Source organism: Caretta caretta, chromosome 8, assembly GCF_965140235.1.
Source record: "Caretta caretta isolate rCarCar2 chromosome 8, rCarCar1.hap1, whole genome shotgun sequence".
NCBI classification, from domain to species: Eukaryota; Metazoa; Chordata; order Testudines; family Cheloniidae; genus Caretta; species Caretta caretta.
The window spans coordinates 37,234,179-37,255,502 of NC_134213.1; the positions used below are offsets into that span (position 1 = coordinate 37,234,179).

Here is a 21,324-nt window from a genome sequence, read left to right on the forward strand (position 1 = left end):
ATCTACTGTATGTATAGGTGCAGTGGGTGTTAAGGATAGTGTTATACCAAGGAGATCTGAAAATCTGCTTATTTCAAATGTGATTTCTTTGAATGAAGACTTCCTCCCTAGGTCTGTCTTTTCCTTTCATTTGATGCTGTAGTTAAGTGTTACATTTGATATCTGTCTTAAATAATGGCTTTGTCACAAGTATAACTGAATGTGGCCTCCCCTAGAACTTCATTCTGGGAACCATGAAATCCATCATAAATTTGACCATTTTGGCTCTGCTGTTAGGAGCAAACACTTATGGCTATGCTCAACTGATACAGTTTGTAGATCTTTGCAGTTAGGCCTCTTAAAGTGTGAATTTTAATTATCCCAGAAAAACAAATTTTAGATATTAATTTTTTAAGTATTTGAAGATTGTAGTTACTAACCAGAACACTATTTTGATTTACAATATGATTTTCAGGTTTGATAAACACACTTCAGGTTCAAACACGAATTTTCATTCTTCCCTCTTACCCCCTCCTATCATCGACAAGATTACAGGCACAGATCTTTACTGTCCTGGAGAAAGTTTTGTAATGTCCTGAAAACTGAACCTACCCACTAATTAGAGGCTGATGACTGAACACCTCCATGCTCTCATAATTGCTGGTGGGAAAACATGCATCTCATTACCCTCCACGTAGTCACAATACAATACTCAGATCTGTCCAACAGCATACTGTGAGCTGGATTCATCTTCCCTGTAATGGTTAGAGACTGGATGCTCTGGATTCAGGCCGCAGATCAGTTTTTCCCGTATTCTCCTTGCGCAGACTTAAAGGACTCTATACAACATTGCAGGATGGGCCTAAGAGCCTCCTATGCCCGATATAAACCACAAGGGTCAGGTCTTTGTACAAGACCATACTACTGCTGTTGGAATCCATGTATCCTTAGAAGGGAGCATTAGAAGCTTTTCATGTGAGGCTTGTTTTCTCCACAAGTAGGCAGATAAAGTTAATATTGATGTTAAAATCTGGAAACAGTTACTTATGATCTGGTTTTGTCAAACTGCAACTTCACTTTCCTGAGGGGATAGCATTAGCTATCAGGGAGAGGCTGTCTGAGCCCCCTTTCTAGCAAAATCCAGAGAGGACAATCAGATAACCTTGGGAATGATGAGGGCAGCTCAGCATCTAATGCCCTTAGTTTCTCAGCAAGAGACTTCAAGGAAAAAGATTCTTGTGAGGCTAGATTTATTAAACCTTCGTCAGAGTAACATCTTAATTTGACAGAGTAAGTTGACTACTGACAACAAATTTGATATTTTCTTTCCTTATTCCTGTATGTATTTTATCACAATACAAGAAATAACTTTAAATGTAGCTTCAGTGACCGTAAATATAACTTCTGGATTATTATATCTATAAAACTTAAAGGTACCAAAGTTTAAAAATATTTTAAAATTAATTGATCCTTCTGCACAACCTTAAAGGTATACTGCAATGCAAAACCAAAAACTGAGTTAAACACATTTCTGTGCTAAGTGTCCCCACTAACTAGCTCAAATTAAGTTTTCTCTAACTCTTAATAAGATTTTTCCTCTTCTTTGAATTTCTCTTGGTACTTCTGATTCAGTGAAGATAACAGAGTAGAACATTGGAGCTAGGAATTTATTGCTATCCATTTTATTTGGAAAGCACTCAAATATGGTAATAGTACAAAACCCTAGGATGGGTGGAACATCACAGATAGGAGGCTCACTGGTGTTTGTGCTGTCTGAGAATGATGCATGTTGGGGTATATCCAAGAAGTCAGGAAGCATTAAGGATTTCAAATGAGGAAACATTTTATTTTTCATATTGGGTAAAATTTATTTCCATTCCCAAAGAATCACACATTCAGCAATAGAAACACAGGCTAGTGGAGGCATTGAGCACACAGAGTTTGGGTTTGTTTATAATTCAAACTCTAAAGATGCACTGCTGTAGCACTTCAGTATAGACACGAACTGTGCCAATGAGAGAAGTTCTCCAGCTGACGTAGGTAATCCACCTCCAAGAGGCAGTAGCTTCGTTTATGGAAGAATTCTTCCATTGACCGATCACTGTCTACACTGGGGGATTCAGTTGGCTTACCTACATTGCCCAGGGGTGTTGATTTTTCACACCCCTGAGTGATGTAGCTGGGTTGACTTTGTGTAGCCCACGTGTTTGAACACTTAACTTTTGCCCTTCATTTGACCTGTAATTCTACTTTGATTAGGAATCTTCTTTGTTGAAAAAGAAAAATGTGTTGTACTTGTTTTCCTCAATAAGTTCTTCAAAGAAGAATAAAGAAAAAACCTGTATATACCCCATAGATATATTAATTATTTGAATCCCTTTTGATAGCATTGTAAAATTTATTGTATAGGCAAACTATATTATATTAAACTATATTATATTAAAAAAAACAAAAATCCAGCTATACTGTTTGAGAAGCCTAATCCTATGGGCAGGCAAAGATGAACCACTGAGAAAAGCATGTAGGTACTGTGAAGTTCTGCTAAGAAGAAGCCCAGACTTGCAGCTTCACTTCTGCAAAGTAAATTTTCCCTATGTGATATGACTCTGGGTTGTTCGTTTTTTGTTTTGTTTTTTGGAAGACCTTATAGCAGTGGGATAAATAGGTAAAACTTGGTGAAACCTCAGTAGATCAAGCCATTTTTTGCATTGTGACGCACGCACACAAAATTTGGGAAACCAAAAAAGTCAGTGGTTCCTAAGTACTTGAAAATGGCCTGTCCAGGTAACCTAAGACTTCCCCAGAATCCCTGCTCTGAAGCAAGACAGAGCATACAAATCTTAAGTAAAAACTCCTTTGCAACTGAAGTGGGCAGAAGAGCTAGGCTAGTGGTCAAAAAAGGGCTGAACATGATCACTGTCTTCACAATGTGAAGCAGAATCTAAGTGAAGGAGAAGTTAGCTATTAAACACAGAGGTCTCAGTCCTTAGCCCTGGTCCAGCCACTTTGAATTGCTGAGGGTTCTTCCTGATTTAGGGAAACCCTTGATTGGCTAAAGCAGTGTAGCCTGCTCCGTTCTCCCCTCCCTCATCCACACTCTAGGAGGAGAGGTGGGGGTAGAGCACAGGGGCATGGTATATGATTTGCCCCCTATGGTACTGCCTGATAGGACAGTAGCAGCCAGAGCAATCCTTAGGCTGCTCTAAGTTACATCTGGGGCAGTTAAAGCCAAGGATCAGGGGAAGCTAAAAGGTGGCAGGTGAGGATTCAGCCTGATGCTTCCAGAAGCAAGAGAAATACAGAAAAGAGTGCTGAATGTGTTTTCTTTTGTGCTTTTAATACACTTCTGCATGGACCAGCATTATTAATTCTGAATTTTGCTTGCTTTTGATTTTCACCTTAATATCTAGCTTTCGCTTTAATGTCCAGTAAAACTTCTCCTTGGATTTGCTGAAGTGCCTTGCTTAAAACAATTGATGTTTAAATACATGTGTTCATCATGACTGAGCAATTCAGCTAGTTTTCTTAAAATGATTTGAAATATTTATGCAGCTATGATTTGTATAGTGAAGTTTTTCTTGAGTTTTTCTTCAACTATATTCTGATCCAGGTAATTTGATTGTTAAATAGTCATGGCTAAAACTATAATTTGTATTTTTTTTAAATTCCAACTTTTGATGGAGAATTAGGTTAGCCTGTGTGTAATTTTTCAAGTTTTAGCTCTTTAATTAAAACTGTTTTATTTTTTCAATATATTAAATGACTATTACTATGAAAATTGGTGTCTAATAAAGTAAGCTAAAAGCTTTTCTCCCCTTTTAATTTTTTCATATTAACATTACATTTGGTATCTAAACACTTAGTCGATTTATTCTTGTAAGCCTGGTCAGTTGGATCTATCATGCAGCAGTGTGCAGTTTTTGCTGTTTCTCAAACTGAGGCTTGCCTTCTTGAGGGCTGTGATTGCTTATAAGCACACATGGAGGTGTGAATGAGGGGGAGGGGTATTTATTTCTTGCTAGATTGGTTTTGAAGAGGGATGTTTAAATTCTTAATGTTGACCAGAGCTGCACCTGTGGTGTTCTCTCCTTGGAGATCAAGCAAGAAATAGGTTAATTTTTCTTCTTTCCGTACTCTTACAAATAAATGTCCATACTTAATTAAAAATAAGTGCAGGTGATTTGGTTTTGTTTTTTTACATTTACCTTGCCAGGATTCTGATATCTGAACCAAAGGGAGGAATACTATAGCATTTTGGGGCATGTGGCCTGGAAATAAAATACCAATGCAATGTAAAGTTAGTTTCCCTTCAGTTTGGACAGCCTTAGTTTTCACTTTGCTTTTGGAAGTTAGGTCTGTGTAAAAGGGTTTGTCCTGTTGCTGGGTTTATTTTGCTAACTTTTTTCTTCTTAGAGCAAATTTACTCAAACCACTCAGTAAATTACTAAAACAGCCATGTGCTGTGTCCTCTGATTTGACTTCCCTGATATCCATTGTCATGAGTGAGAGGGCATTTTAAGCTTAAAATAGCAGTATTACAAGGGACAATTAGGATCAGCATTTAAAATTCCAGTTATATTTGTCTTGTGCCATCTACCTAATATGGAGTGTAGGCTTTAATAATCTAGTTCATCTTAATATGGTTTGACAGATGTGCAGTTTTAGTTGCAAAGTTTTGGGTCGGGAGAGAGGGGAGGTGTGGGATAACTTCAGCATGGCATTTTTTCAAACATTTTTCATGTGCTTAGGTACATCCAAGCAGAAGTCAAGTTCCCTGCAGGTAGCAGATCAGGACCTACTGCCACCTTTTCACCCATACCAGCCTTTGGAATGCATAGTAGAAGAGACTGAAGGCAAGCTGAATGAACTTGGACAGAGAATTAGTGCTATTGAAAAAGCACAACTTAAATCATTGGAATTAATTCAAGGTGAACCTTTGAATAAGGATAAGATTGAAGAACTTAAAAAGAACAGAGAAGAACAAGTACAGAAGAAGAAGAAAATATTGAAGGAGCTGCAGAAGGTGGAAAGGCAGTTGCAGATGAAAACACAGCAGCAGTTTACCAAAGAATATTTGGAGACCAAAGGTCAGACAGACACACCACTTCTCCTGCAGCAGCAGTGCCCACACACAGGTGTCTTCCCAGAAGTGGAAGGAGATGAGGGTCTACCAGAGGAAAACTTTTCAGAGTTACCTCAGGTTGACACAATCTTGTCTAAAGATGACGAACAACAACAGTCTTCGCCACCTGCTGAACAAATAGAGTTTGTCCCTATCCAAGCATTGTCAACACCGCAGTGTAATTTTTCCAGTAACTTAGGTTATAATGGGACAGATTCTCTTGACCTTCAGAAAGTATTAGGTAATCAGCAAAATGTAGGACAGCAGCAGCAAATTGCTGGACATGGGCAGGGGCTGTTAGTTCAAGAACCAGACGGATTAATGGTTGCCACTCCAGCACAGACGCTTACCGACACTCTTGATGACCTAATAGCAGGTGGGTTAAGAAATATACATATTTTTGCATTAACTTGTGTGCTCAGTTTCCCTTTCTCTCCTCCCCTCCAAAAAGACATCTTGCGGTTTTCCAACTTGGGAATACTTGCTTAAGAATATTTAATTTCTTATTAGTGCTATTAATCTTTAGACACTTCCAAATTCTAACATGAGGTTTTTTCCCTATCTGTTTTGCCAAATTGCTGAAGACTAAGTGCTAAACTTCCTTTTATTGGAGACCTATTATAGCAGCCCCTGTGACCTCATCTTTTTTTATGATACTTTAAGGAAATCTTGTTGTGAGCAATTAGAAGTTGCCATTAGGAAATCTGAAAATGACTAGTTTTGTTTTAAGTCTTCTATAGAATTTTGCATATAACCCTACATGGATTTACTTAGTGTGGCAGTTGTCTCCAATGAAGTATGAAAACATTTTTTGTCACTTGTACTGACAAATGTACCACTATCCTTTCTGCTGGAAGCATTGAAACAGTTTAAATACAATCTAGACTCTAAATACAGATTCAAGACCATCTGTCCCTTTAGTGCTTATTTATAAAATTGATTCATGTTTTCAGATTAAATTCTAAACATCAGTTGTTAAAGTAATATGATTACTGTTTTACAAAATTTAAAATGTGGCACGCTATAAGGGATCAAATGGTGGTGGACCCACAGGATCAATATGCTACATTGGCTGTCTGGATGAAAAGCAAAAATCAAAACATTCCTGGCCTTGCCAATAAGTGTATGAAGATACAAGTAAAGATGAATCAAGGTTTCCCCCACATAAGGTTACACTTGCTAGCCACATTCTGGAAAGAGGTATCATCTTTGTGGAGCTTGCTTCAGGTATCTAGCCGAGATTTATATTTTTTGGTGGAGGTGTGAAAGATCTAAATATGTAGCTACAATTATATTCATAGGCAGGTCAGTCCTCACTGTCCTGCTTTTAGTTTTTGTTTTTGTTTTTTATCCAGCATCTCTCTCACCTCTTCTCAACTCCTTTCGTCTGTCCCTTAGTCTTTATTCTCCTGTCTTTCTCTCTTCAGTTAGTCACTGTCCTATCCTCTGAATTTCATCTCAGGCTTTTCAGAAATGTCAAATAAGACTTTTTGCTAAGTCTCACAGGAACCTCCAAACTAGTAACTTGCCGAAGCTGAGTACATGTATCGGGATGGGCAGCAATTTAGCAGTCTTCCCTCAAGCTCTATTGGATATTGTGGGATAGTTGTGATAAGTGTTACAAGATCAACTTCCTCCAGATGGTGATGTATAACTTCATTCAAAGAAACTCTCTAGTATGTGAGGGAGAGAGAAATGTAGGTCCTGCTTTCTGACATTGTTGTCGTCCCTTGTCACCCCAAATCATGTTTCTGCAGAGCATTAAAGAGGAGTTAATGTACTTTTTAACAGGAGAAAACCTGCATAATTCTTAAATGTTCTTACTGAAAAATTAATGTGAAACTTCAGAGTACAGTGAAGAAAATCTTGTGTTTAATGTGTGATTTACAAGAGCTGAATTTTGGGATTGGATATTATTGCTATAACATGTTCTGTATGTATGTCGACCACAAATATCTAAATGGATCATACAATGTACATTTAAATAGCTAGTAGTCAAATTTTAAATCACTAGCTATATGGTTTTCATTCATATAGAATGTAACTTGCAGTGATCAAATCAGTAACCGAATGAAATCTAGCTGGTTTTTATACGAACGTTACTTTGTGTATCGTACATAAAATGTTACTAAATTTTCAAAACCTATACCATAAATAGCTTAATCTTTTAACAGTGAGTTATGTTGTACTTATATTTCCTAAATTTAGTTAGCTTGAAAGTGAAATTTGAAACATACAGAATGTTTACTGTTTAAAAACCTCAATTTATTTATGACAAAGACCTAATGGATATTTTATGTCTAACTGAAAACCCTGTCATTATGTTCAGAATGTGCAGTATTTAACAAAGTGACCATGAATATCCTACTTATTCTCCATTAATTTCATAAAAACTGATTTACTAGAGTCTAACCAATTAAGATTTTTCTTAATGAAAATTAATTTTTTATGTAAGTGAAGTTTTTACTTGTATTTCTTTAGATATTCTTAGTGCCAGTTAAATTTAGTAAAGTTCCACAAGTATGTACTGTATCTTAATAATTAATATATTTCCAATAATACAACCATGAGTGGACTTTAGAAATCCCAGCTACATATGTTGTTGCTACTGGTAGTATCCGAAATTATTGTTGCTACACAAATGTGTATTTTCTCCTGATTTTTCATAAATGTAAGTTATACTTCCTGAAGATGATCAGGAGAGATTTTAGTTACTTTGCTCTAGTTGTCAGGAATCAACATTGTGACACATCTTTTAGTAGATTAAACCCTCAAAGTCATGGGCTCACATCTCATCATGAAGTTACATACATTTATTTAAAAATCTTAAAAGCATCTTAAAACATGTGTTCACCCTAATTTCACATTTTATCCATATTCAGGGTGCTCTTGAACACTGCACGCTGGCAAGTTTGCAGATCAGATTATGGTGCTGTTTTATATGGAAGTTGTTTTGCAGTAGAAAATATGGAAATCAAGAAGTCTTGTATACATAAACCACATTAACCGATGTTTATGTGTAATGACAATTGCTACCAAGTTCTGTGTTTCTTGAAAGCCTCCTTTTTTTTTTTAAAGTAGCCATGATTACACTACCCCTGGTAGAACTACACCAATGATAGCAACTGTGGGAGCATTAGTGTAGAAAGGGCTTCAGCATTTTTACCACTCTGTATGGTAACCCAACTCAAAGCAGGTCTAGTTGACACAATGGTAAAAATACTGGCAGTAACTGGTGCCCTGATTACACTAATATCTCTATTGTCACCAGTGGTAATGCAACAGCGGCAAACTTCTCAAAGGTCCCATTTAGACAAGGGCTAAGTATTGTAGCATGAACTTCCTTGAATCTCTCTCTCCAAGGAATGTCTTCATTGAGCAATTTAGATATTAAATGTCATTGTAACTTTTATTATTGGTCAGCCTAGTCGTTTAGTGCCTCAACTAAAGGGAGGCGCTACTGTGATTCATAGGGCAGTTGGTGTTTAGGGGAGGTTTTGAGTTGTAATTTGGAGCTGGAGGTCTAAATTTCCCTGATTACTAATTTAATCATTAAAGCTACCTACTCTGTGTATTCACCTTAATGAATTCTGTGATCTTGCGTCCCATCTGTGCTGTAGTAATTAAGCAGAATTTGGAAAGTTAAGATGAACTCATAAATTCAGAGTGAATGCCACTGAATTATCCTTAATCATAAAGTATAAATTGAATTATTTTAATAGCTCTATAGAAAGCGCCCATCTAATTCTGAATCCTTTCACTGAAGTTGTGCTATATTAGTTGCAGGGTTTAATTGGATTTTATAAAGGTGAATGAAACTCTTATAGTTCTTCAGTGTAGACTATATTAGAATTAGTGTTTATTGCATCTTCTGAGACTAGATAGGTGAACATGGGTTGATACAAATTTCAGACTTCATTGTACATTATTCCACTGCAGTACAAATTTGGTATACCAGAGGTTTTTGTAGTTCATATTGCATGCATACATGGATAGCTTTCTCAATTAGCCACATTAAATGCAAAGCTTTTTGGTGATTTCCTTGGGACAATGATGTATCCTTTTGCCAGTTTCTGTATATTATCCAATTTACTAATATTGCTCTTGTCAGTTTGTGCTGGTCAGTCACGCTTTTCATTCAAAATACAGACTTTTTTGCACCTTGCTTCTGTCTGGAATTCTTTCCCTAGAGAGATTTGGTTGGTGGACTGAAACTGAATTTATAAATGTAAACTTTCAGTTTACTGAATGCTTGTGCATTAATTCTGCAAACTTTTTTTGGCTCTGAAATCCATGCTCTTGAATGATTCCACAAAATTGATGTGCTAATTTTTATTTCTGGAATCGTTGTTAAAGATGACTTCTGGGCTACTACATTATGAAATACATAACCATTTGGAATAATACTGGTCACCAGTGTAATCCAAAGTGGGAAATGTTGAAGCATAATGTGAAAAGTAACAATTATATACAAACACACTCCTATTTAAAATAACACTGGTTAAATGTTCAGTCTGAACCTAGCAGACAGCTTGTCATTAGTTTTAAAAGATTAATAGATCACAATGTGGTAGATTGCTAGAACAGGATTTTAAAATAGTGTGGGGGTTTTTAATTCCAGGGAAAGCTCTTATAAAAGAGACTAGACAAAACTGAAATACCACAAATTTACATTCATGGAAAAAAAACAAAGAAAATGAACCTACGTTATTAGTCATATTGTCTTTAGATACCAATCTTATTGCCAACTGTCTTTATTACAGTAATATGAGGTATATTTAGTAGTTCATAAATATAGCAGTTGAAGTCTAATTTTACCTTCATACTACAACTGTCAGATCAACCACAATCTCTCTGTTTGCCTTAGCTCCTTTTAATGTTTTAATGATTAAAACTTGGTATGGACCTTGAACAAAATGTCAGGTTATCACATCAGTTGGTTCTTACTCTGATTCCCTGTAATCGGTTTTCCCAAATTAAAAAATACCAGTAATATCATCTTTAATACCTTGTAGGATTGTTTGTTAAAGTTTTAGTGAAGATTAAAGAAAATGCATTTTGAAAAAATTTAGGGCCTTCATAAACTTACGAAGATCTAAATAAGAAAAGGAGTACTTGTGGCATCTTAGAGACTAACCAATTTATTTGAGCATGAGCTTTCGTGAGCTACAGCTCACTTCATCGGATGCATACCATGGAAACTGCAGCAGACTTTATATACACACAGAGAATATGAAACAATACCTCCTCCCACCCCACTGTCCTGCTGGTAATAGCTTATCTAAAGTGATCATCAGGTTGGGCCATTTCCAGCACAAATCCAGGTTTTCTCACCCTCCACCCCCCCCCCCCCCACAAATTCACTCTCCTGCTGGTGATAGCCCATCCAAAGTGACAACTCTTTACACAATGTGCATGATAATCAAGTTGGGCCATTTCCTGCACAAATCCAGGTTCTTGGATGGTCACTTTGGATGAGCTATTGCCAGCAGGATAGTGAGTTTGTGTGTGTGGTTTTTGGGAGGGGGGTGAGGGGGTGAGAGAACCTGGATTTGTGCAGGAAATGGCCCAACTTGATTATCATGCACATTGTGTAAAGAGTTGTCACTTTGGATGGGCTATCACCAGCAGGAGAGTGAATTTGTGGGGGGGGGGTGGAGGGTGAGAAAACCTGGATTTGTGCTGGAAATGGCCCAACCTGATGATCACTTTAGATAAGCTATTACCAGCAGGACAGTGGGGTGGGAGGAGGTATTGTTTCATATTCTCTGTGTGTATATAAAGTCTGCTGCAGTTTCCACGGTATGCATCCGATGAAGTGAGCTGTAGCTCACGAAAGCTCATGCTCAAATAAATTGGTTAGTCTCTAAGGTGCCACAAGTACTCCTTTTTGCGAATACAGACTAACACGGCTGTTACTCTGAAGATCTAAATGAAGCCCTAAAATCAGAAGTCATTCAAACTTCAGACTTATTCAGGCAACAAGCTTATTGAATATGTTGTGAATAACAGTACAGGTTGAACCTCTCTAGTCTAGCACTCTCTGGTCCGGCAACATCTGTGGTCCAGCATGATTTTATTTTATGGTTTTTATGCTTTATCTACTTATTTCCTTGTGCCAATACAGTAAAATTGTGTAACAACACTAACACTTTGTTATGAAGAGAGCCAGTAACCCTTGGCTAGAGGCATCATAAGCATAGTTCCATTCATTCATCTCAGCGAGATAAAAATAGAGAGACCTGCTCACTACAATATTGACCTCCTGTGGTTCGGCAAATTCTCTGGTTCGGCACCAGTCAGGTCCCAAGGGTGCCGGACTAGGAAGGTTCAACCTGTATTCTATAAAAGTCTTATCAGTGTGTTTTGTAGGGAAGCATCTAAAATCAGTACAATCACAAAAGTATTATGTAGAGCCTAAATTGCATGTGGTGAAACTCTTAATTATTTTTAATTATATATATTGATAACGATATTTAATCTATATACTTTCTAATGAAATGACAGAAGTGTATCTAATCCTCTAAAATAAATTGTGTGCCTACATGTCTGTGTTTTGGAAGTAAAGTAGCAAACTTGGCTTCCATGTCACTGAGTTTTTGTGTGTTTGGGCTATTGCCCTGTACCCTGTAACTTTCCATGTCATGAATGGAACATAATGCCTACTCCAACTGAATCATGCATATTTTCTCAGAGGCCTGTTAAAGATTTGTTAAAAACAGATTTTTTTGGGAGGGACCCTCATTCTCATGGTTCAGTACCACACAAGTTTACTAAAGTGCATCAATGTAGAGCTCTTTCAAGTTTCCTGTTCCATTCATCAGGGACTAAAGATACCAGGGCTACTTTTTTTAATGCTAGGAGTTTGCCCCAGTGTCCTTGAACAAAATCTCCCTTCCCCACATTGTTCAATTTTCTGTGCTCCACTGAATTTGCTGCTCTTCCATCTTGGAAGTTGATGTACTTCAGTGGTGCTGTGTAGTTGAAGTGCTTTTGCATCCTTCAAGAGTATGTTAAAAATATACATTTTTGTGAGGTTATAAACTGGGTTAGAAGTGATCCAGAAAAGTATGGCTTTTTTGCTTATGAAATGCCACCAAGAAGAGAATATTTTTTCCTCCTGCTCTTGTTCCACAGTGTAGCAAAGATTTCCTTTTGCTTATAGCGGCATGTGTTTAAAAAAAAAAGCCACTAAATCCGATTTATCCCATCTGAGCATCTGTTTTGCAGAATTCCACTTGATCTTTTGCCGCCAATTCCGTTCTTTTGCCATAGCAATGTAGTTTAAGATTCACACCGTCTTTTTAATTTTTGTACAGTGTGCTGCTCCTTTACACATGATCTTAATACCATTACTGCAAAGCTGTGCCACAAGTGATAGCCAAAATGGATATAATGCTACATGTTCATATTGCTGTTCCTCTGGAACACTGTAGTTTACCTAATACCATAGGTTAGAACCACACTAGGATTTAGTCATTTGAAAATTGCCCTGAACTTTCTATAGCAAATTGCTAAAATATTTCTTGGGAAATCTAATAAGGGACATAAATGACTCCTTAAGCAAGTGTTCCTTTTAGTTCAATTGATTTTGGACTTTAAACACACAATGGTGAACTATTCTCTTATTCCTGCAAAATCCTGATTGGAAGCATGGTATGGCCAGTCTTTGAGAATGAGTTTCCATGCTCTGCAAGTGAGACCTATAGCTGACCTGCTTTTCTATGGTAATGTTTACAACACTGAACATATTTGACTCTGGGTGTAATATCAGTACTAGTGTAGTTAAATCTGGTTCCATACAAAATATTTTGTTAAAATGTGTTGAGAAATACTTGTGGTATGATGGTCCTTCTTTAAAACATCTAATTGAATATAGAATTTGGCCTTAACAAGCCTACTGATTGCTATTAATATATGTTTACTATTCAATGAACTACATTATCTTCAGGATACCATCTTCATAGAGAGATTATTCTTGAGAGTGTGCAGATTATATTAACAGTTCTCATTGGTCCAATATCAGGTTTGGCAACCAGCCAACAATTGGGGCATCACAACAGGCATCCAAAAGGTTATAGGAATCTAAAATTTTGCAACTAGTAATTGCCTTTTAGCAAGTTATTGGGGAGGAAATCAATTATATCCAATATTGTAACAATCTTGGTGGTTAGAGTTGACTTGGAACTAGTGTACAGATTTTCCATTAATGCACAGAGTTTAACAGCTTTTATCCTGTGAAGAGATTCAGTTCTGGTCTTTTGATTTTGGATTTTGGTGGATCTGCATTAAGATGAAACGGAATCTATTACTAAGGAGTCTTAAAAACAAATGAAATGTCTGAAGTACATTCCTCTGTGCTTTTTCCTTTTTTCCCTCCTCTCCCCCCACAAAAAAAGGTAGTAAAATACCTCTTCAGAAGGATGCTATTAGCTTATATTAGGGAAAAATCAGTCCTTAGCTGGATGATTTAGTGTCTTACTGTTTTTCCAAAATATGAATCTTTTTAAATCCACTTAACCTTAGCACTTAATAGTGCTTTGACCACGTAAAGCAGTATATTACATTAATGAATCCTCAGCACCTTGCTGAGGTAGGTAAGTATTAATGCAGGGGTTCTCAAACTGGGGGGTGGGACCCCTGAGGGGGGTTGCAAGATTATAACATGGGGAGGTCGCGAGCTGTCAGCCTCCACCCCAAAGCCCACTTTGCCTCCAGCATTTATAATAGTGTTAAATATATTAAAACATGTTTTTAATGTATAAGGGGGGTTGCACTCAGAGGCTTGCTATGTGAAAGGGGTCACCAGTACAAAAGTTTGAGAACCACTGTATTAATGCATATTACGTGGATGAAGCATAAGACCTTTGTATCTGGAAACTCATAATACAGACCTGGTTTGTTCACAAGGTGCTTAGCTTTTGAGGCGAAGTGAACTCCATTTGAGTCCAGGTATGAATACACTGCTGCTTTTACACTGTAACTAAACTTCATTGCTCTCCTTTGACTCATGCACTGGAATGTAAGTCCTAACACTAAACTGAATGCCTTTGGGACTGTAACTGAAAACTTCCATCTCAAAGGCTTGATTTTTTTTTAAACAAATTATCCTGGCTTTAAGAACTCAGAGTTTGGGTTCTTCTAAAATCTGCTACACTTATGAACATATCATTTGTATTTCATCTACCTATAACCAAACATCAGAATGTATTCTGACTAAATGATGGGTGTGTTCTATTGTTTCTGATCTTACTAAGATCTTTCCAGTAATTTAACTTTTATTCTGTATCATTAATTGATACTCTGTTTTCATTCAGTGGTTTAATTTTAAATCCTTTCCATTAGTGAAAAACTGTTCATGGTAAAACTACTGAAGTTTCTGTTTAGAAACCATTCTTATCACATTTTTGTTTCTCTTCCATCTTCCATTACTACAGAGAATATTGGCACTGAAAAAAAAATATTCCTTCTGCTTATTCCCCACCTGAATTCATCATGAACCTTTGTCATTATAATTGCTTTCATAGTATTTCTGGAGCAACATTACATGCTTTGGGTTAATTTTGCACTCTTACTGGTTAGAACAAATCAATTGTTACTCTAACTGGCCAGAGCAATTAGCATACAATACAGAAATGTTGATATCCAGATGTGGTTTTCATACCAGTTTTTTATTCTCTAGATCTTGTATTATAGATATTATAATAAAGGGTACTGAAATTTTTAATCTAGAAACAAGGCCATTAGGGAGCCTTCCTGTCAGACCCCTTCTAATTTGTTTGGATCTTTCCTTCAAAAATACCATGCACTGATGATCCATCAGTGTGCTGTGAGGCTAAGGCTGAGCTCTGACCCTAGAAAATACTCATAATGGTGTTTCTGGCCTTTCTGCTTGTTGTTCCTAGTCTTTTAATTTTAGCTCTGTATGTAAATATAGATAATTCTTAGTTACGAACCTCAATTCAAATTGTGAAAAATTTAAAAAATAAAATCTCACTATTTGTATGTGTTTAACAGTCTTTAAGTGGAGATGGAATCTTGCAGCCCTGTTGTGAAAATCTGGGTGACAGCACACACAATTTTAGGGAAAGGAAATACTTAACTCGTCTATGTGCCCAGAATGCCATCTTCCTATTTTTCCCTCTGTTGTTAATTTGTTGTAGCCAGAATTATTTTTGGAACTCACTTTTACTCTTCATGCTTTAGTTGTCTTACCTAGAAAATTAATGAAAGTGCTTACTGAACTTGATATGAAATAGTTCTGATTTATTCCTTGTTTCCTAACTTTTAGATTATGCTTTTATCATAAATCCTTTACTATTGACACCTTGAAGTGTCACTGCTGAGGTTACAATATTAGATAATTTATTATCTTCGTGGTTGTATGCGGAGAAATCATTTGCAGACTAATCTATTAAAATAAGCTTTTTGACCTAAACACAGTTTGAATGTGACACTTGCATTATGTTCTACAAACTACATTAAGTGGCATAATTTTTTCAGAGACATTTAATGCTAAACATTTTTTAGAAAATGCATTCTTATAGTATTAAGATTCTATAATACAGTATTTTTTTTCCATGTAAAGTGCTCAATTCTCAAGAGTGAAATAACAGTGTTAATGATGTTTTTCAGCGGTGAATAGCAGAGTGCCCACTGGCTCCACTAGTTCCTCTCACACTACGGAATCCCCTACACCCGAGCCCTGTACACAGACACCAAGCAATGTTGGCTCTCAGTCTGTCCTCCCCATGTATCCTTCAGTTGATATTGATGCACATGTAAGTAATTTGGCTTCAGATTTATCTGCTTTACACTGACTTGTTTTAAAATTTAAAATAAAATGTCAGTCTAGCAGTAATGTTTTAAAAAAGTTGACCGTGTTCTGTGCTAAAAACACTTCCCATTTACAAATGTCAATTTCTTTTTCTCCCCACCATGAAGACGGAGAGTAATCACGACACGGCACTGACCCTTGCATGTGCAGGAGGTCATGAAGAGCTTGTGTCTGTATTGATAGCACGAGGTGCCAATATTGAACACAGAGACAAGAAGGGTAAGCTACAAAAAAAACCCTACAATTTGAGCTCAAAGTTCATGTTAAAATGGGGTTGAGTGCTCCATTCATCTCAATGGGTGTTCATTCCCTCCCTCCCCTTCCAACCTTCACATCTGTGCTTGTGAGCCTGTGCTGTGTGTGAAGTATGCCCATTCTCAGCTCCTCATTCTGATCCCAGTACTGCGTGCTTTGAGCATGCCTACTGTGTTTCCCACCCAGAGGGGCAGGGCTTCCCTAGATGCCAGCTCACACAGGTGTGTGCGGGAACGGGGCTCAGGCCCTATCCTCCCCAAAGGGCAGTGTGTCCTCACATCCTGGTGCGCGCACACAGAGTAGTTGGGAGAGCAGCTCAGAGTCTTCAGATCCCAGCTTTCATGTGGGGGTCTTGCAGAGCCATTCAAACCCTCTGAGAAGTATTGGGGCCCCCAGATCCTTGTGCACACGCGCAAGAGAGGAGAATATAGGATTGACAGGCCCCCTTTCTCTGCCACAAATCTTTTCCCTTCCCCTACAACCTATCCTAACTTATGCCCCTTCCTTCGCTCTCCCAGCCCCCACAACACCAGCAATTGCTCCCACAAACCCATTCTCCTTCACTGCTCTGACCCCACTGTTCCATATTTCCCTAGCTGTGCACCAAAAAAAAGTTACAAGAATCTAACAATATTATGAGCGCCTCATGTTAGTAAGCTGTTTATCAGGAACATGTGCCTTGATGAAAAGCACACACAGGTCCCTTGTTCAGGAAACATGATTATATAATATATATATTATATATAAGCTCATGCTCAAATAAATTGGTTAGTCTCTAAGGTGCCACAAGTACTCCTTTTCTTTTTGCGAATACAGACTAACACGGCTGTTCCTCTGAAACATAATCCTAACTGTCTTTCATCTTTCCTCTGGTTAATCAATGCTAATTGATTAATCAGTGCTGGTGCACAGCTATGCTAATACCCAGTGTGGAAAAGTAGCAACACGCCCAGCTGCCATTATTGGGTATCTGCATAGAGCGTGTGTAATGTATTATCTCTCAGAAAATAGTTAAAGCTCCTTCTAAACTAACTGTACAAATTAATAGATGCACATTTCCCAAAAGTAAAAAACAAAAACCAACCTCTTAACAGGGATGGCTAGTAGCAGTGTGCCACAGATCATTCTCAGCTTTCAACCAAGGGAAGGGTTTTCATTCACAGTAGCTAAGACTGTGATTACAGCACATCTCTTTGAACCAACAAATTTCCGTGACAGTGTGCTGGCTGCAAACTCTCTTGTTGAGGCTTGCTGCATGTGTGCATTTCAATTTATTTGTCTCATGAGTGTTTTTAGCATATACTGTTACAGGGAGCCAAACTCTTCCTTTAATAACATTTTTCAGTATTGCTCCCCCAAAAGCGGCAGTGAGTGTCATGCACTAAAGGTATAGGAATGTTGACTGTGAAATGTTTGTCTTGGGGGCTGTATCTGAGGAACTCCTTGTTTAAATGACCCCAAATTTGGGCCACGAGCAGTGCCCACCATCCCCATGGGGCACAGTAAGTCATAAGACACGCTGAGTAAGAATGTGGATTTTAGAGCTCTTAGAAGAGTCAGCCTTCAAACAAAGCTCTTCTCAACCTCAATAATAGCAGAGTTGGCAATGTGCTATAATACAGTACCCTAAGACTCTATTGGGATATATTTGGAATTCATCATCTTGTCTGTGGATAGGGCCCTACCAAATTCATAGTCCATTTTGGTCAATGTCATGGTCATAGGATTTAAAAAATTGTAAATTTTGTTATTTCAGCTATTTAAATCTGAAATTTCACAGTGTTGTAATTGTAGGTTTCCTGACCCAAAAAGGAGTTGTGGAGGGGTTGCAGTATTGCTACCCTTCTGCGCTGCTGCTGGCGGTGGTGCTAGGCAGCTGAAGAGCAGCAGCTGCTGGCCGGGAGTCCAGCTCTGAAGGCAGAGCTGCAGCCAGCATCAGCACGGAAGTAAGGATGGCATGGTATGGTATTGCCACCCTTACTTCTGTGTTGCTGCCTGCAGAGCTGGGCCCTCACCCAGCAGCCACCACTCTCCAGCTGCCCAGCTCTGAAGGCGGCCGCACAGAAGTAAGGGTAACAATACCGTGACCCCCTAAAATAACCTTGCGACCCCCACCCCGCAACTCCCTTTTGGGTCAGGACACCCAATTTGAGAAACACTCGTCTCCCCCTTGTGAAATCTCTATAGTATAAGGTAAAAGCACACAAAAGACCAATTTCACGGTCCGTGACACGTTTTTCATGGCCATGAATTTGGTAGGGCCCCATCTATGGATGATCATTCTGATATTTGAGCCAGGTATTTGTTGAATTAATCTATTCATACATACTTTCCTGCTTGCTATTAATTATATTTTGAGTTTTTCAGAGATGCTTCTAATTGTGATTCTTTTTGGATTAGGTTTTACACCACTTATTCTGGCTGCAACTGCTGGACATGTTGGTGTAGTGGAAATTCTTTTAGACAAAGGTGGAGATATAGAAGCACAGTCCGAGCGCACAAAGGACACTCCACTTTCACTGGCATGCTCTGGTGGACGCCAAGAGGTACAAATATCTTGCTTACTATTTCTTCTATGGGTTTTGAGTTGATGTGTAAATTGCTGCATTCATTTCTTGTTCTTTACCCTTAAATTAACGTTTTCATTTTACAAAGTCTTTAAACTTCAGGAATCAGTAGCTGATTTTAGATCCTCTCTTGTCCCAGGAGAAGACAAGGGAATTAACTTTGCCTTGTTTATACAGCCCCACCACTGCAGCCCTTCACTACAGATTGGAGCCATCCTTCTATCCAATTTTCCCTTGTAATATAGTCTGTGAAAATCCTCAGTTGGATGGGGGAGGAAAAAGGCTATTAAGTAATTCAGGGTACCAAGTCAGTCCTATCTTGCAGCCTCTCCACCCCTATAGTAAGTGAAGAGGCATTCTTTGCGGTACTCCAACTCAGAGTGAGATCAGGACCAGAAACTAAACTTGTCTTACACATACACAGCCTTCTAGAACACTAACACTAGACTAGCAGTAATTTCCATTTTGACTTGTAAGTAGATGCAATGTAGAGCTGACGCACAGAAGGTAGAACTACTTTTTAAAAGACAACTGAGTTTTTCACTTTTGCTTCTAAGATGTTCAGCCTTACCTGCTTATGATGTCAAAGGCAGAGAAACTTGGAAGAAAATACGGGAAACTATAGTAGCACAAATGCGCACATGAAAAATGCCATGATTGCAGGAGATGATAAATGTAGTAATTGGCAAGAAAATGAGGAGACTTGTAAAGGGGAGGTGTGAGTGGGAGAAATGCCCTTCCTTTGCCATTCCATCACCTTCCTTTAACTTTCATCATGATTTGGACATACTTATACTTTTTGCTGGAAAGATCGTGCAACACAAACATAATCAAAATTGGCTTAGGATTCACTTTTTCATTCAAGCTGTGGGAGGCACCACAAGGGAAACCCTTATAAACTTCAACTATATCAGACTTCCTAAGAACAGGATATGTCCTAAATCTCAGACCTCCATTCAGAGAAATAGATTCCCTTAACAGCTTGTAACTTCAGTTCGGTAAAGTAATCCTTTTGGAGGAAAAGTGCTGCATTGGCACAACCCACACAGACTGTTTTATGAATAGGATTAACTGCTGGCTCTAAACAGTGAATAAGTAAAATTAAAGATCCTACAGGGTAACCTCATCACTCGCTAGCCTGCCTGCTGCCCGTGGAAACTGTTAATACACTTAAAGTTTTGAATGTGTGTTAGCCATTATCCAGGAAGTAGCAGAAAATTGTTAAGGCCCAGTGTGTCTTTCACACTTTTTTCATGCTGTACATTTCAGGTAGTTGACTTGCTGCTGGCCCGGGGAGCAAATAAAGAGCATAGGAACGTGTCTGACTATACACCGCTAAGCCTTGCTGCATCTGGGGGATATGTCAACATCATTAAGATCCTGCTTAATGCTGGAGCAGAAATTAATTCAAGGTAATGTACTCTCCATGTCATAGACAAACTGCAGTGTTGGACAGATATTCCACCGTTGGTTTTATATCAAGGCATAATTTGGAGCTTGGAGTGCTTTCAAATCTCCCTGCTAAGTTTGCACTGTTGAAATGTTATGCTTTTTCTGAATGGATACCTTTAGGGAAGCTGCTATAGGTGATCTCCTGCCACCCAAAAAAAAAAAATATATCCCTAAGTGTTTAGGTTGCTCTTGAGCCTGCATTAGTGCGGCTTATGACCCTGTGTACGTACTCCTTTTCTCCATATTGGGATCTAGCACTTTGTTTCCAGTTGAACTAAATAAGGGAACCAGCCAAAGCTCACAGTGGAGCATGTGTTCTTTTGAAGCTTTTACATTTCAGTGACTCTGGGGCCCATAAAAGGAAGAACTAAAACACATAGGTTTGTTGTCTGTTAAGCAACCTGTGTTCATGTATTGAAGGAAAGTTAACTCATTTTGTATCATCAAAATAGGTTGAAATGTGGACTTGTGTAGATGTGTGTCTTTCTGATTTAGATGCAGGCCCTGTTAACTTTTTATTATTTAAATGGCTTAGAATTAGTACAAATACATACTTTAGCAAAACCTATTTCTTCTAAAAGAGAACACGTTCTCTTAGTAGGTTTTAAACTGCAAATTTCCCATATCCTGCTGGTTTTCAATAATCTGTTTTGAATTACTAATATTTTAGCTCAGTATGTATACTTTACTGTAAAATGTTGATATGTACTTGGGTTCCAAGAGGATTCATCTAGTTCTGTGGTCTGTAGTTAATTATTTTCTCTCTCTTTAGGACTGGGAGTAAGCTAGGCATTTCTCCTCTGATGTTGGCTGCTATGAATGGCCATGTACCTGCAGTGAAACTCTTGCTTGATATGGGTTCTGATATTAACGCGCAAATTGAGACCAATAGAAATACAGCCCTCACCCTGGCCTGTTTCCAGGGCCGAGCAGAGGTGGTCAGTCTCCTATTGGATAGGAAAGCCAATGTTGAACATAGGGCCAAGGTAAGCAAACGGACTAGCTTTCTCTTCAGATTTATTTCTTTCGGGCAAGTGGATCTCTTTATGATTTGTCAGCTTCCTTGAAGTTTCTCTTTTAATATAAATCTTTGAGCTCATTTGCCGATGTTT

The 21,324-nt window shown here is 38.1% G+C and overlaps 1 protein-coding gene across 13 annotated transcripts in view; it reads left to right on the forward strand.

The window, feature by feature from the left end:
- The window catches only part of ANKHD1 (ankyrin repeat and KH domain containing 1), a 213,748-nt gene that overhangs the window by 158,810 nt on the left and 33,614 nt on the right, over positions 1-21,324 (forward strand). For 11 of the 13 annotated variants that reach the window (XM_048862541.2, XM_048862545.2, XM_048862543.2 and 8 more), the window contains 6 exons: positions 4,728-5,477; positions 15,737-15,882; positions 16,046-16,157; positions 18,594-18,739; positions 20,030-20,172; positions 20,985-21,198. In XM_048862541.2, coding sequence (XP_048718498.1) covers positions 4,728-5,477; positions 15,737-15,882; positions 16,046-16,157; positions 18,594-18,739; positions 20,030-20,172; positions 20,985-21,198 — 1,511 coding nt within the window. The remainder of the gene's footprint in view (positions 1-4,727; positions 5,478-15,736; positions 15,883-16,045; positions 16,158-18,593; positions 18,740-20,029; positions 20,173-20,984; positions 21,199-21,324) is intronic. The other 2 variants (XM_048862550.2, XM_048862552.2) reach the window with 1 other exon arrangement.